The sequence below is a fragment of the Phacochoerus africanus genome, chromosome 1 (assembly GCF_016906955.1).
Source record: "Phacochoerus africanus isolate WHEZ1 chromosome 1, ROS_Pafr_v1, whole genome shotgun sequence".
In the NCBI taxonomy this organism is placed as follows: Eukaryota; Metazoa; Chordata; class Mammalia; order Artiodactyla; family Suidae; genus Phacochoerus; species Phacochoerus africanus.
The window spans coordinates 188161973-188176953 of record NC_062544.1 but is presented as its reverse complement, the minus strand read 5'-3'; the positions used below and the strand labels follow the sequence as shown (position 1 = coordinate 188176953).

At 36.5% G+C, this 14981-nt stretch overlaps 1 protein-coding gene across 11 annotated transcripts in view; it reads left to right on the top strand.

Moving 5' to 3' along the window:
• MECOM (MDS1 and EVI1 complex locus) overlaps positions 1-14981 on the top strand; it is a 583264-nt gene that overhangs the window by 527259 nt on the left and 41024 nt on the right. For all 11 annotated transcript variants that reach the window (XM_047786046.1, XM_047786037.1, XM_047786022.1 and 8 more), the window contains 2 exons: positions 6797-6899; positions 10318-10534. In XM_047786046.1, the coding sequence (XP_047642002.1) occupies positions 6797-6899; positions 10318-10534 (320 nt within the window). The remainder of the gene's footprint in view (positions 1-6796; positions 6900-10317; positions 10535-14981) is intronic.

Sequence of the window (14981 nt, the reverse complement as noted above, 5' to 3'; positions counted from 1 at the left end):
CACTTTTATACCAAAGTTATGCTCTGCTGTTTTAAGATGAATGCCAGCTGGCTGTGCCCAGAGATTGGCTTTGTGAGTGGTGCCTAAGCTGACTTTGGGGGATGTTGTCTGGCTGATAAGTTACTTCCTTCACCCCAAGATGAAACTGTCTCAGACATAGTTTGTCATTTGATGTTTACATGATAAATCGAATACCTCCCCCTCCAAAAAAAAAAGTTTCCCTCATGTAATAATGCCCAGCACACAACATAGTACTACACAGAATAGGAATTTGCATTAAGATTCACATACCACATAAGGTGAAAAAAGATGATCTGAGGTATTCTGTACACATTTTAAGTAATTAATGTTCACATGTACACAACAATTCAGGAAGATCCCAAAGCTTTACAGCTATACTAGACTTTAGCTATTTCTAGCATGGCATCAAAAAGACAGTCATAAGAATGCATTATAAACCATTAAGGAGTAAGATGTGTTGGTTAAGAACATAAGAAAGCCTCCAGCCTAGTAAAAAAACCAAGGTGGTCTTTAGCTTCCTCATTGCATAATGATGGAACTCTTCCCAACCATTCTGAAACTGCCCAGAGTGATCAACTGTCAGAGTCAGATGGAATGGCCACATTAAAGACAGGTGGCTAATAGTATTTCTTGTGGGGTCTATAGAGAGATCCTTAGAGGTTATTAAACAAGACAACTTGCAGAGCTTCTGGACTGGGTACACCATAGTTTCCAGGTATAATAAATAATTATTGGATCCTTATCGCTTGTCCTATTTTTGCAAACTAGAACAACAGTCAATTCTCACTGTTTTGCTTCATCCAATAAATTATACTTGCTTTCTCTTCATGTTATTAACAAAGGGATAAAAATGCATACGAGTGGGAACTTCTCCTCTATTAATAATTTTGTTCTGAAAATAACCAGCGGATACCTGTTTATTTTGTTTTAGAAGCAGATATAGTGAGACACTATACTATTTTCTAGTCTTTAGATTTTTCCTTAAAAATAAATACAGGATACTGTATCTTTGGAGAAACTAAGGAAACTAAGGATGGTTTGCTTTGGCGATGCTTAGCCATGATAATGCTTCCATTCTGTTGGACAAATATCTTTACATTCTGTCATAAATCTCTCTGTCTGCTGGATATTTTTTGTTATCTCTTACTAATCAGGATCAGAATGTGTAATAGGGTCCTTCTTCCAGGGGTTAAAAACTTGATATCACTCCTACTTTTCCGAATTGGGATGCCCCACGTTTCTGTGGAGAGATCAGGGGTCCAGAGGTACAGACTGTGTTTCCTAAGGCCAGATCTTTTCTCTGTGGACTAGATGTTACCTCGGCGGCACCAAGACTGACAGATGTGTTCATATCAAATGTTGACTTTGTTCAGATATGCAAACTGTCATCTACCTCCCCTCCCACTTGCCCTCCAGACGTTAAAGTTCCATTCAGCTTTTCCTAGTCTTCAGACTGATAAATGGAATGAAGCTATGGAAAATAAAGCATTCAGGCAGAATGTTGGGAGCTGGCAGGGGAAGGAATCAACTGTCAACTTCAAAGTGAAAAGGCAGCAATAGTCTGAAAAAGTTGTCTCTCAGTACAGATTTTGCAGGGAGTATATTTCTCTATTATTTCAATTATTACAACTTCCTGGATAGGTTGAAGGTCACACTTCTACCATTTTCAGACATGCCAAATGCAGTCTATTAAGCATAAATAAAACTTCCAGTGCTTGACCAGGAAAAATAAATGGGGATTCATAACAATAAGTCCTTATTCATCTATTTAAAAGTAAATGATGTTTTCTTTCTTTCTTGTTTTCCCTCTTGTGCACTGAATTTTTCTTCTGTCTCAATAGTGCAAGTGTAATACTTTAAATTGATTCAAGCGCAGAAAACTAGATACCAAGTCTGGTCTGATAGATTCTAGATTTTTCTGTTTTATAGGATAATAAACAAGAACTCACATTATTTTACCATTTATAAATTCGAATGGTAGCATCATCAATTTGATGGAGGAATAGGGTGAACAAGGCTCTGACAGTATACAACAGAATTAATCTGAAAGTATTTTATAGACTATTACCTTTCCTATCAGAATGTTTCTAAGTGTCCATACTCTCTTCAGTAGCTGTCCTCTTGGGCTTAAATAACAAAAGAAACTGACTGTTTAATGAGATGTGATTATTATATAGCATATGGTTATATATAATATATATTACATATAATATGCAATTTATAAAACATACAATTATATATAACATATGATATATAATTATAACTAATCATATACCATTAAACATTAATTTATATTTGTATGTAAAAATAGATTACCACTACCTTGTATAGATTTTTAAATTTCCCCAAAACATAAACTTTACCACATTTATAAGCCGTATATAAAATATAGAACATATCCAAGCACATACATACTTATATGTAACATTGTGTGAAAATATACCTTTTGGCAGTCTAAAATTTGCTAAATCAAATCCACATCACCACTGCCTTTTACTTCTAGCTTAGCTTTGTGACTATCAAATGACATCTTTTTGACTTTTGGAACTGATTTCAAGGTTTGATTAAAATAAATTAATAATAATAATTTTTAGAGTAATTCTTCATACATGTATAATATTATATTCATGCCTTAAATTTGAATTTTACCAGTAGTAAAAATGAAGAGTTTGAGGGATTTCTAGTTATTGTTAAATATCTGAATGATTTAGCCTTTAAAAAGCACACTAAGAAATTTCACTCAGGTGGTATTTTAGCAAATTTGAAAAATGAGAGTACAGAAAGATCCATTAAAGCATTTACTATAATATTTATTATTATATACTGAAGTATTCAGAGATTCAGATATAATATCCACACTTACAAGGATAGAGATACAGCTTTCTGGAAAAATTTTGAAGAGTTCAGCAAAATATTTGGAAAATTAAATTTTTTTCTATGGTAAAATGAAGAGCACCTCAACTTTCAAAAGTTTCCAATGCAGGGAGAATTAGGCCATGTTCATAACATGTTGTGTTTCTGGAATTTGGTGTATTAGCCACCAAATAGAAAACTCTAAAGGAGTTAACACAGTTTTAAAATATTTATCATGACTTTTAAACAATGGAACTCTCATATAATCCCATTTTTTTATACTATAAGGCCCTGTTCCTCTAATTTCTCACCTTATATTGGGAGAGATTGAGTTTTTCTGTTCCAATAGAGCATTCTGAGAGAGACACAGCAAAATAATAAATCAACAACCCTTTTGTATCCATTCCAACTTTTTTGAAGTGTTCGAGACTTTTGAGCCCCTCTTTAAATACTTGAATTGAATTCATCCCAAACTCGCAGATCCAGGACATTTTGGTTCCAGATAACTTTTTCCATAAAACCCCCGATGGAAGAGACAAGTTAACTCTTTTATGGAATTTAACAAAATAATTGAGTCCCTTCTATTTTCCTCCAGCACAAAACCCAGCAGTTACATTAGTAGTGTCTCTGCTTTTGGCATATAACTCAGATGACATATAACTCGTAGGACTGCAAAATTTTGAGAATACAACAGTTTTAAAGACATTTAGATGATATTTTTATAAGCATAGCCAAGGGTATTTAATAGACAAATCTGCGGGAGACGCTACATAAATCACTTCTGTACTTTATTATATCTTTATTTGCCAAAAGACCGACTTTATAATATAAACGCATAGATGTGGTATCTTATTTTCTGAAAGACTTGATTCCTCCAAGATTACATTCCATCTCCCCCCCCACATAATTGTTTTGAGGTGACAAATTGTCATTATGTGTTCATTTAAACTACTCCTCACACTTCTCAGACGCCTGCTGGTGTATTATTATCTCTGTTAACGTAAACCCTCTTTATATGTGGACATCTCTGTATTCGAGTATTCGAATTATACTTTGGGGCCGTTGTGATCATAGGAGGAAAAATGTAATTTTACTTAAGTCTCTCTAGGACCCGAAGGGATGGAATGTTGTGAAGATGGTAAGGGGTAGCAACACCTTGAGAAAAACACTGGGTTCGTAAGGGTGGTAGATGGGACTTGGAGGCACTTTCTTCCTGTGATATGAGGAAGCATGCCCAGAATTTGCCCTCATTACGCCGGGCGCTTGCCAGTTCTTTTCAAACCTCAGTTTCATGAGCACCATAAAAACTCATTTAAAATCGAAAAGAACACCCTGAAGTTAAAAACCCACTCTGCCTTGCCTTGCCTCTCGTGGCCTGGAATGTCACCTTTTACCTCCAGTGAAAAAAGCCAACATCAACACTCTTCTGTGTCTTTTATTTTTTATGTACTCAATACGGTTCACATGACAATCTGGACACTTAAAGGGAAATTACAATAGTGATCTATGTCCCGGCAGAGAGAATTGTCTTTCTATTATATAGTTGCAATGTATCCATCATTTTCTTTTGTTTCTTGCACTGCTCCTTGGATTGAGTAAGTCTAAAATGGAATTAAAAGAGACATGATTAATTGTGGACTCCAAAGCAATCATGATATCCTCGCACTTTCTCCCAGTGATCTGGCATGTGTGTCTGGGCAGCCTTCCCCTGCAGAGACAGTTGTACTCATTTACAGTCTTGCGGGATATTGTCTCTTTAACCTCACTATTTCCGAGAAGCCACCGAAAAGTTCTAATATGTCACAATTCAAATGTCAACATGTTGTTGGAAAGGAAGCTAATAAGTTAAACCTTTGAGAGATGCCAAAAGAAGAGGTGATTCAAACTGTTGAGAGAAGTCTATTGTTTTCAAAGGGGAAATAGAACTCTAGAATGAAACAGGGTACTTATGAGCATTTAACTGGAAGGTTTAGGGGAGAAAAAGCAAACGCACACTCATTTTTTTTTTTTAAACCTGCTATCTTTTGAGAGGAACTATTCCTCTCCGTGTACTTCCAAAGAAGGGAAAATGTGAAGGTTAGGATTAATAAGGCACAAACTGCAAATTTTCAAGTTTTTGATAGAACCAGCACATAACAAAAAGTGGTTTTCCTAAGATAGTCTGGATTCTATCTGTGGATAGCGATAAAGAATCTAAGGTTATATTATAAAATATTAGAGCAACATTTTATGTTTGGCATTATTGTCTATAGACCAACCTTACGGTAAAATTACTGTTGCATGAAAAAAAGTGATTTTATTTTGACAGGAAAGAAACTAAGCAGAAAATGCTCCTCATTGAGTTATTTTTTGAATTTAGCACAATTTCGTGCTCTGGTCCTTTTAAAGAAAAATAAACAATTGGACTTTAGAGCCACCTACTGGAATGAACAGGCACGTACTTATGTTTAATGTCCTCTGTTTGCAAAAGAAAAACAGATAAATATAATTAAAGTTATGCACTATCTCTTGATCTTATGACATTCAATTACTCAACTTTTCTCAGTTTGAAATGTCAAGTGGTCCTGCAAGAAACCACAGAACAATGTTTTCTGAAACAGATGCCTCCCATTTGTTAGTATGGTGTACCAATTGTGTTATGTGACTTTTCTCCTCATTGGATCAAGATTGAGTAGAATTGAATCCCTACTTTTGTGGTTGTCGTTGCTTTTGGTGGTGGTGGTGGTGGGGTGTGTGAATGTAAATGCTTTCATTTTCACCAGTTAACTGTGTAACTTTATTCTTCATAACGTCTATCTGGTTGCAGAATTGTTGCTTGATAAATAATCTTAGAATAGAATTAAAGACTAAGAACATTTTATGTTAAAATGGAAAAGCACCTTAAATATTTTCATGATTAAATCCTTTTTATTTTGACAAATAATTGACATATAACATAACATTAGTTTCAGGTGTACAACATAATGATTCAATGTTTGTATATGCTGCAAATTAGAATTAAGTGCTTTTATGAATGAAAAAACTCTAAAGCCTGGACAAGTAAATTGGGCAATGACTTAGCTAAGGTCACAGAGCTGGTCAGGGGAAAGGTGGGCAGTGCTTGGAAAATATAGGTCAGGGTTTTTTCCACACTTGCCCCACTGCTTTTCAGTAAGTCATTAATGGATTTATTAAATACTTCCTCTCATCAGCAATTTGCTAGAAAGTAAGGGAAATAAGCACCACCCCCAAACTCTGGTAAATGAATCAATTGAAGGCATAATGCCTGCTTTCAAAGAGTGGAATCAAGAGCTGGGTTATGAAACCAGGTCCTGGATGTGCAAGTACCACATCTGAGTGGTGAAAGAGGGATTAAGTTTTCAAAAAAATAAAATACTCTCCTTTGACTATGTTCTCTACAGAGCTTACTGTCATGGTTCTTTATGATGTGTCCCTCCAACCTAGTACCTTAAAAGCACTTTGTTGAGAAGGTGCTACTTTGGAGAACATACTCAAGGAGGGTACTTGTGCCCCTGTCAGCCTTGGTTGGACCACTGTTGAATAACAAGAGACACATTCAACTCTCTGAGTACATGTGTGGTTCACTAGCAGAAAGAATTCAGAGAAGGGATAGTTCTTTGTTAAACATTACACAGGGTGTATGTAACACAGCAAGCCTTGCCTTAAGGAAATTTGACTTGTGAAGTGGGAGTTGGAAAAGATTTGTGAGCTGGCATGAGAGTCACAGCTTTCCATGTATCATCAGGGGGCTAATTTTCAGTATATAAAACAGGATGTCATAGTTCTTTTGATGACAATAAAAAGGAGTATTTCTGTTAAGGTGTGGGAAAATGTACAGTTATCTGAGTGGATATCTTGCCCTTTCTTAATATTCACTTCTCTTACTCTCTTTCCCACCCCACCCGTTCATTGTCTCTTGAAGATATTTTACAGAGTAGTTGCAGACATCGCACCGGGAGAGGAGCTCCTGCTGTTCATGAAGAGTGAAGACTATCCCCATGAAACTATGGCACCAGATATCCACGGTTAGTACCACTCATGCTTCCATCCTACCCACACTCATTTGGAGCTTGTGATGGGGCACTCAGAAGGATCCATCACACTTGGTGTTGGTTAGTTTCCCTGGCTCGTCAGTGTCAGTTTTAAGGAATTCCTTCTCATAGAGTGGTTATTTTCTTGGTTTGTCATCTGGCTGCTATTGCTGTGAAGCTAAAGTAAGCAGAGGTCTCCTTTGAAATGGAGGGCAAAGGAATTTTGAGTATTTGGACTGAAGCATCACATAGTTAAACCTCCTGTCTATGCTTTAGGTTGTGGTGAGAAGGCTCTCACTGTCTAAAAGTTCGTCCAGGGAGCTTGGTTTTGGGCTTTTGTAAACCTAGCAGTTGTTCCTCCTGTCTAATATTCTATTACTGGGAAGCATGTTTCTAACGTGAGTAAAGTCCTATCATGGCCATGTGGCAGGGGGCTGGGGGTGATGAGGGTTGGGAGAAAAGTACAGATGAGGAAATTTTAGAGCCAGAGGGATTTGTGTTTGTTGGAGATCTGTTCTAAATCAAAGAAAGAGGGATCGAAAAAGAATTATAATCACTAGTGATATATAATCAGGTCAGAATAAAAGGAAATTTTATTTGTATTGATTTGTATCACTGAGATGAGAATTTAATACTTTTTTCTTTCTTTTTCCCATTTGTCTCTCTTAATATGATTCAATTCAACATAATCTAGTGGTGTCTTTAGAGTGTTTTATAGTTGGAAGGACAACTGGGATGGGTTCCCCATCCCAACTTACCAGAGAGGTGGGGATCGCTCCACTTCTCAAATGGGAGAACCTCAGCCTCTGCTCCTGCAGCTCCTGTGAAGGAAGCGACCACTGTTGGCTAGCTCTTTGCTTGAAGACTTTTTCCTTTGGCTGAGCTGCATTCTGCCTCTATATAGACCACACTGGTTGTATTCTGGGGAGACTTTTGGAAACTGTTTTCTTCTTAGAAACTGTGACAAGTAAATGACATTAGAAACCCAGAGTTGTCAGCTAGCCTGGTAAAGTTTGAGCCTGAATGGGGAATCTGACCCAACACAAAAGCACTCTTTGTCAGCAAAGTGTGCTTAGATGATTAAAAAAAATGTAGTTTGAGCTTGAGACATCTTTCATCAGTGAATGTTAGCTCTAAAAAGGTTTTCAAACACTTTTTTTTTAAATATAAATGGTTAGTTTATTATTCTAAAAAGCCCAAGTAGAGGTGACTATTTTTCTTTTAGGGTTACCCTTTTATAAATTACTTGTCTTTACAACACACTTGAACACATCAGTTGCTTATACCACGTATGTTATACATAATGTTTAGATGATTTGTATTTCATACTTCTAGGATTTCATGTTTCTTAGGAAAGAGAAAATAAAACACATGCATTTTAACCTACTGTATGCTAGATATTGTATGCTTACCATTTAGTGTCTTATTTAATCTTTTATACATGGATGAAACCTGTAAGAAAGAGATTGTTTCCATTATGCAGGTAGGGAAACTGAGGCTACATAAGCCTAAGTAAATTGGCCGAGACCACATGACTAGAAAGTGGTATAGAGTCAGCAGTCAAACCAAAGTCTTGCTCTCTCTCAAGTCCATGCTTTTCATGTGTTATGTGACCTGGAGGCTCTGTTTGTGTTCACATGACTAGCCAAGATCCTAAATTTAGATCTTAAATATGTGAATGGTGTCACGGACTGTAGGAAATGTTTCCATTACCTAGTTTAGGCCATTGAGAAACCTGTCTTTAGAGCTGAGGTGATTTATTTTAGAACACCTTCCTCCTCTTTAACCCTCTGAGTCCAAAATGGACAAACCCTACAGAATCTGCATACTGATTTCTTTACTCTTCTGCCCCCTCATTATTGGTTTAGTTTAAACTAAGCTAGTGTGGTATGTGGATTACAGCAACAACATCCCATTTGACCTCTCCGCTTGGCTTCTCACACTGAAGGGGGCAGGCCCACTTTCAGTGGCTTTCTGCTCCCTACTTAGCATGAACCAAAAAAGCCCCCAGTGACCTGCTACCCTTGCTAACTTCATTTCCCACTCCTCCCCTACATGCACCCTATAAACCTGTCATACTCCACTCCAGTTTCGCCTCTCCACCAGCCTGCCCTGCTCTTACTTGCCTTCATCATGGGCCTATGCCAGTCCCTCTGCCTGAATTGTCCTCCCTTAGCCTGCGTCACCTGGCTGATTCTGCCACATTACAAAGCCTTTTCTGAACCTCTCTCCCTCAAGATAGATGGATTTGGCACATTCTTCTGGATGTGCTTTAGGTCCTCTGCATGCATCTGTCATAAAATCTATCACACTGTTTATTCACATGTATATCCCCTTAGGTTTCTTATGTATTCATTCCCTAGCAAAATTTTGCCTTACCTTCAGTAGGTAACTAAAATATCCCCTCAAAAACATTCGGTCAACAAATGAGTGGCTGTAGGTCCCGGCTGCAGGTCTGTAACACAGGGATTATGTACTGTGCTGTTGTCCTCCATGGCTGTCTGCACTATGAGCTATTTGCAAGACTTCTGTAATTGTGTCTGTGTGGTCAGTGCAGAATATGGCCTTATGTGTGGGCCCAAAGCTATTCCAATGGAAAGAATAGAAACAATGCCCTCACTACCTGACTCTGTAACTTTGTTATCTCTGGTCTCCACTATTACCATTTCTTTATCTTACTGATTTAAAGTGCAAATTCATGGTATGTTGGCTATTTGACAAAGCCATGCCAATTAGCACTGATCCTGGGGGAACATAAATGAGCTTAGAAAAGTGCTAAAAACATGCTGTGTCCCACTCTAAGTAATGATGAATGTTAAGGCATTTCCAAGTGGATTGGTATTAACCAGGCTTAAAGATGCTCAGATAGGGACTCTGCGTCCCATGTACCCTACTGGTAATGAGCCACAATGAGAAGAATATGGGACAGAGATGGCTTCAAATTCTGACAAAATCACTTATATCTATAATCCCTGACTAGTTACTGAACTTCTCTGAGCTTCAAAACCCTCACCTGAAAATTGGGATAAACATCTGACCGTATAATTCCTCTCAGTCGGGTTTTAAGTACTATCAGTAATCCATGTACAGGGTTGAGGAAGTAGATAATGCCCAGTAAGTGGTCATTATTACTTTTACTCTCCTGTGCATATTAAACCCTGGAAGGGTTTCATCATAAAGTTTTATTTGATAATAAGGCTACACAGTAACCATAGCCATCATTTATGTTATTGCGTTAGGCTCTGTCCTGGCTTCTTTCTGTATATGATTTCTTATCTGTGTTAACATGGAAGTAGTGGAAAGGACAACCAAATACTTTCTATTGTGTCTTCCACAATTCAGTAAGGACTGCTGGTTTGTGGTCATGCTTCCTGATTGCTCCATCCTGGTAACACCTGAGTTATTTTTGCAGAAGAACGGCAATACCGCTGTGAGGACTGTGACCAGCTCTTCGAGTCCAAGGCTGAACTAGCAGATCACCAGAAGTTCCCGTGCAGCACCCCTCACTCAGCATTCTCAATGGTGGAAGAAGACTTTCAACAGAAACTCGAGAGTGAAAATGATCTCCGAGAGATACATGCAATTCAGGAGTGTAAGGAATGTGACCAAGCTTTTCCTGATTTGCAAAGGTTAGACATGGCGTGTTGCACTATAGAACGTCTTTATTTACTCCACAATAAAATGCCATTATGCTGAATTTTCAGAATTTATGCAGATGAGAATTTTGGAACAGCAATGAGTCAGACAAATGTGTTAGTGACAAGTTTAGAAATCATTTTTCTCTAGAAATTCTTACCTGCGATATATTTGCAGGGAAGTTTGAACTAGTTATTTTGATGTCAGATAGAAAAAAAATAAGTTTATTACTATTTAAATAGTGTTATTGGCAACCAAACATTTAACATCACAGTAAACATAAATTAGGAGAGGAATTAAGAGTGCTGGAGCAACAACAATGCTAATTAATCTAATTATATACCAAGCAGTCAAGCTACCCCCCTCTAGAAACATTTAGATGATAAAAAAAGAGACAATTCTGGTACCTACTTAAGGAAAGATAGATGGTCTTTTGATTGATCAATGTAACCTGTGGATTTAACTTCTACTAATTATCTAACCCGCACCTACATAAAAGAATAAAAGAAGCATGCTCAGGGCAGAATAAGTTGAATTTTCTAAAAGGGAAAAAATAAGCATTATCTAAATGAAATAATTCTTTAATACTTTTTTTTTTTTTAATGTTGCACCCATAGCATATGGAAATTCCTGGGCTAGGGATTGAATCCAAGCTATATCACAGCTTCAGCAATACCAGATCCTTTAAGCTATTGTGCAGGGCCAGGGATCGAACCCATACCTCCACAGAGACCTGAGCAGCTGCAGTCAGATTCTTAACCCACTGTGCCATGATGGGTTACTCCCTTAATACTTGTTTTTTTAAAAAATAAAAATCATATTTCAGTGATGTATTAGCTTTTTATATAGCCTTTTGAATTTAATGAAGAATACTTTTTATTTCTGGTAAATAAAACAACAACCCTAGAACCTATGTTTTGAAAGCTGTATTGATAATTATGCTACAAAATGGGCTTTCAGATTATAGAGGTGTTTCACCAGCTAATAAGTTTTTTTGTTTGTTTCTCCCTATTAGTTTTTACCTTGGTCCACAAGCAAATTTAATAATTGTATTCATTACTTTGCTTTTAAATCTGGAATCCATAATTAGAATTTCAACTGAACATAACATCATTGTATTTAAATGGGTCTGAGGGTGTATCAACTGGCCTGACTCAAAGGTGTAATTACTCACACTCCACTTCTTTCAATTTACCTTTTTGTTTCCTTTCTTTCCTTACTTCTTCCTCTTCCTCTGTCTCCTTCTCACTTCTGTTGATTGCTTTGTATCTCTCTTCTCATAGGAAAGGATTTCATGTGGCAGTCTTTCATTTTAATGCATAGATGACCAAAACGGCATCAACTACATAACCCATTCCTTAAGGAGACTGAATCAAAGGAATGATTCTCCCAAGCTTTGAAAACCTGGTCTTAATTTAGTTGTTAGAGAGAAAACATTAGGCGGCCTAGGAGGGCTTTCCTAGGACCCTTTAAATTCATCTTTACTACTTAATATAAATCCACATAGAGAATAAATCTGTTAGGTAATACATGGATTTGTAATAAAAAAAATGTCACAGCCTGTCTCCTAAATGTATTATGTCCAAATTAAAAACTAAAATGAGGTTAATAAGTATCAGTAGGTAAGAAATGTATTGATACTGTGAAGCAGTATCTCTAATGCCAGAGAGTAAATATATTTCCTTCTATTTTGTTATCAAAAATAATGGACAGTATTATAAAACAAAAATTGACAGACTGAAAACTAAAATACTTCTTAGGCAGAGAAAGCTTCTTATTCTGACTCCGTGTAAGAGTAAGCCTTGAGTCAACGCTACTTAATGCCAAAACCAACTGTCAGTTTAGTTCCTTCAGTCAAACATTCAGTAGAAAACAGTAAGGAAACCTAATTATCCAGCATTGGATGAACCCTCAAAACTCACTTTTCAGTAGCTTAGCCAGCTGTATATATCACGTCCATTATGCAGCTTGCTGTCGATCATCCAAGTGGTATTTTGGGTTCTATAATTCAGCTAGTGTAGAACATACATGCCCTGAATATTTCCCACTTTATGGAATCAGATATTGTTGCTTTATATGTTAAACAAATGAGAAATCCTTTTTCAACATGATACATGATTAGGTTTTGTTATGATTTGGTTTTGTATCTTTTGCATAAAATATTGAGAAACAAATAACAAAAAAGGGGGAAGAAATACAGGTTGGTTTGTAAAAGATGGAAAGAACCCAGAAGGCTAAATAAAACCATACATTGGGATAAAATTCTACAAAAAGTGAAATTTCGCTAATGACCAAATGGGTACTTCTACTTATGAAAGCAAGGTACTTTTGCTTTTGTGAGAACTGCTTGCCTTTTTATTTTCTGTCACTGATTAGCTGATAGCTGATCATTCTACAGAGGATTATGGGTTTTATGGTAGATTAGAAAAAGCAAAGAAAAGAAAATTTCCCTTGTTTTGCTGTCTTTTCCCCCCTTTTGTGCTATGTATTATACCCTTAAAATAAGGGTATAATATGGTTGGAGTTTGGAGACAAAAATAAAACTCAGTGCAGAGGACAGTCTTTTTCCACTAGGTTTCAGAGTTTATGATTTGAGATACATATTGGAATAAAATATATGCCATAAAATGCCATGCCTTGATGGTTTGCTAAAGACAATAGTTAGAATGGCAGTCTGTACAATGATTTTGGAAGATGTCCCTGACTCAGCTCAATGTTAACTGCTGTTGTTGATATCTTTCTCTTAACTCTCTTATTAACATTTCAACTTGTGTAACAAACAGAGGATTACATATTGTAGATAAAGATAGGGCCGTTCTTGTGACTTCACACACCTGTACTCTCCTGGTACCTTTTGTTCGCAGAGATATCGCCATTGGTGCTTAAATAGAATAACCTTACCAAGTCGACTGACTCATAGGGCAGGAAAATTAAGTTCATGTGCCAGTATGAATAGAATTGGAAGGAGGAAGCTGAGGAGGAGAAAAATACAGAAAGGTATTTCCGATTTATCAAGATGTGAGAAAGGGCATTTCATTTTTTCATACACACTCCCACACACACAGTGTTTGCAATCACTGGATAATACATTCTAGGCGCACAGAGGTCTTAATTGATTCTCAAATGTATAGTGTTAGCTCACAGAAAGGTAAAACATGGAAAAGAAAGAATGCTCACAGGTTTTTTAAATACCTTTTTATTATAGAAGATCTCAAATACATACAAAACTAGGGAAGATAGTGTAATAATCCCCATATACTCAGGTTGTTCAATAATTATCACATAAGGCCAGTCTTGTCTCAGCTACACTCATTTTGAATTATTTGAAACAAATCCTGGACCTTTTGCCGTTTTACTCATAAATAGCTGAGGATGTGTCTTGGAGAAAGTAAGGACTATAAAAATAAATTCACTTTAAAAACAATGGTTCCTTAATGCTATTAAACATTCAGTCAGTGTTCAAATTCCCCTAGTTATTTCATTATTTTTAGAGGTTTTTTGTTTTTGGTTCGAATTAATATCAAAATAAAGTCTACCTTTGCAGTTGATTGGTCCGCCTCTTCTATTTCTCAAGTTACAGGTTTCCCCAAGTCAAAATCAGTAAGTATTATAGTCTTGCATTACAGTTTATATATAGAAGAAATGGAGTGTTTTTTACTATAGCATTTCCTCTGGTGTGTATTTTACTGATTACATCCCCTTGATATTGTTTAACATCTTTCTCCATCCCCTCTATTTCCTGTATACTCATAGTCACATCCCAAGCCTTGATCAGACTTAGGCCTAGTATATTAGGAAGAATACCTCATTGATGACATCATTTATTTTCTTCAGGGGGCACAAAATGGATTGCCTAGTTTCATTAATTCTTTAGGGGCTGCAAAAAGAATGTGTTCTACTTCCCTCATTCTTTCATTATTTATTATCTGGATTAATTCTATGCAGAGAAACTTCCCCTCATTGTTTATTTGCTCACCCTGAAGTACAGTTCGTCTAGGAAAGGCAGGATATGAGCACGAGTTTTTTCCTTTATTTACTAATTTTCAGAATAATGATTTGGCTTCTCGGCTTCTTCCAGGGGTAACTGGTGAGGTTGCATTTGTGTGTTTTTGACTATCATTACTGTTAAAAGACAAGTTTATTATTTTTATTAATCCTTAAATTTCCCCATGTTTTGTCAGTGGATGTCTTCCTCAGGCTGGCACCCTAATTATTTGACATGATCTATGACTTTCTTGTTTTTGGCCTTCATAAGATGTTCTAGGCCCATCTTGTGTATTTCATGCCTCAAGTTTGAAATCAGCTCTTTCTCTAAGGGCTTTGGTTACTTCATTTGGGAGTAGTATCCTAGCATGTTATATGTGTATATTCAATTATCAAAAATGTTGCATATGTCTTCTGACTATCACATTAGTACATTATCTATAATATTTGCTTTTT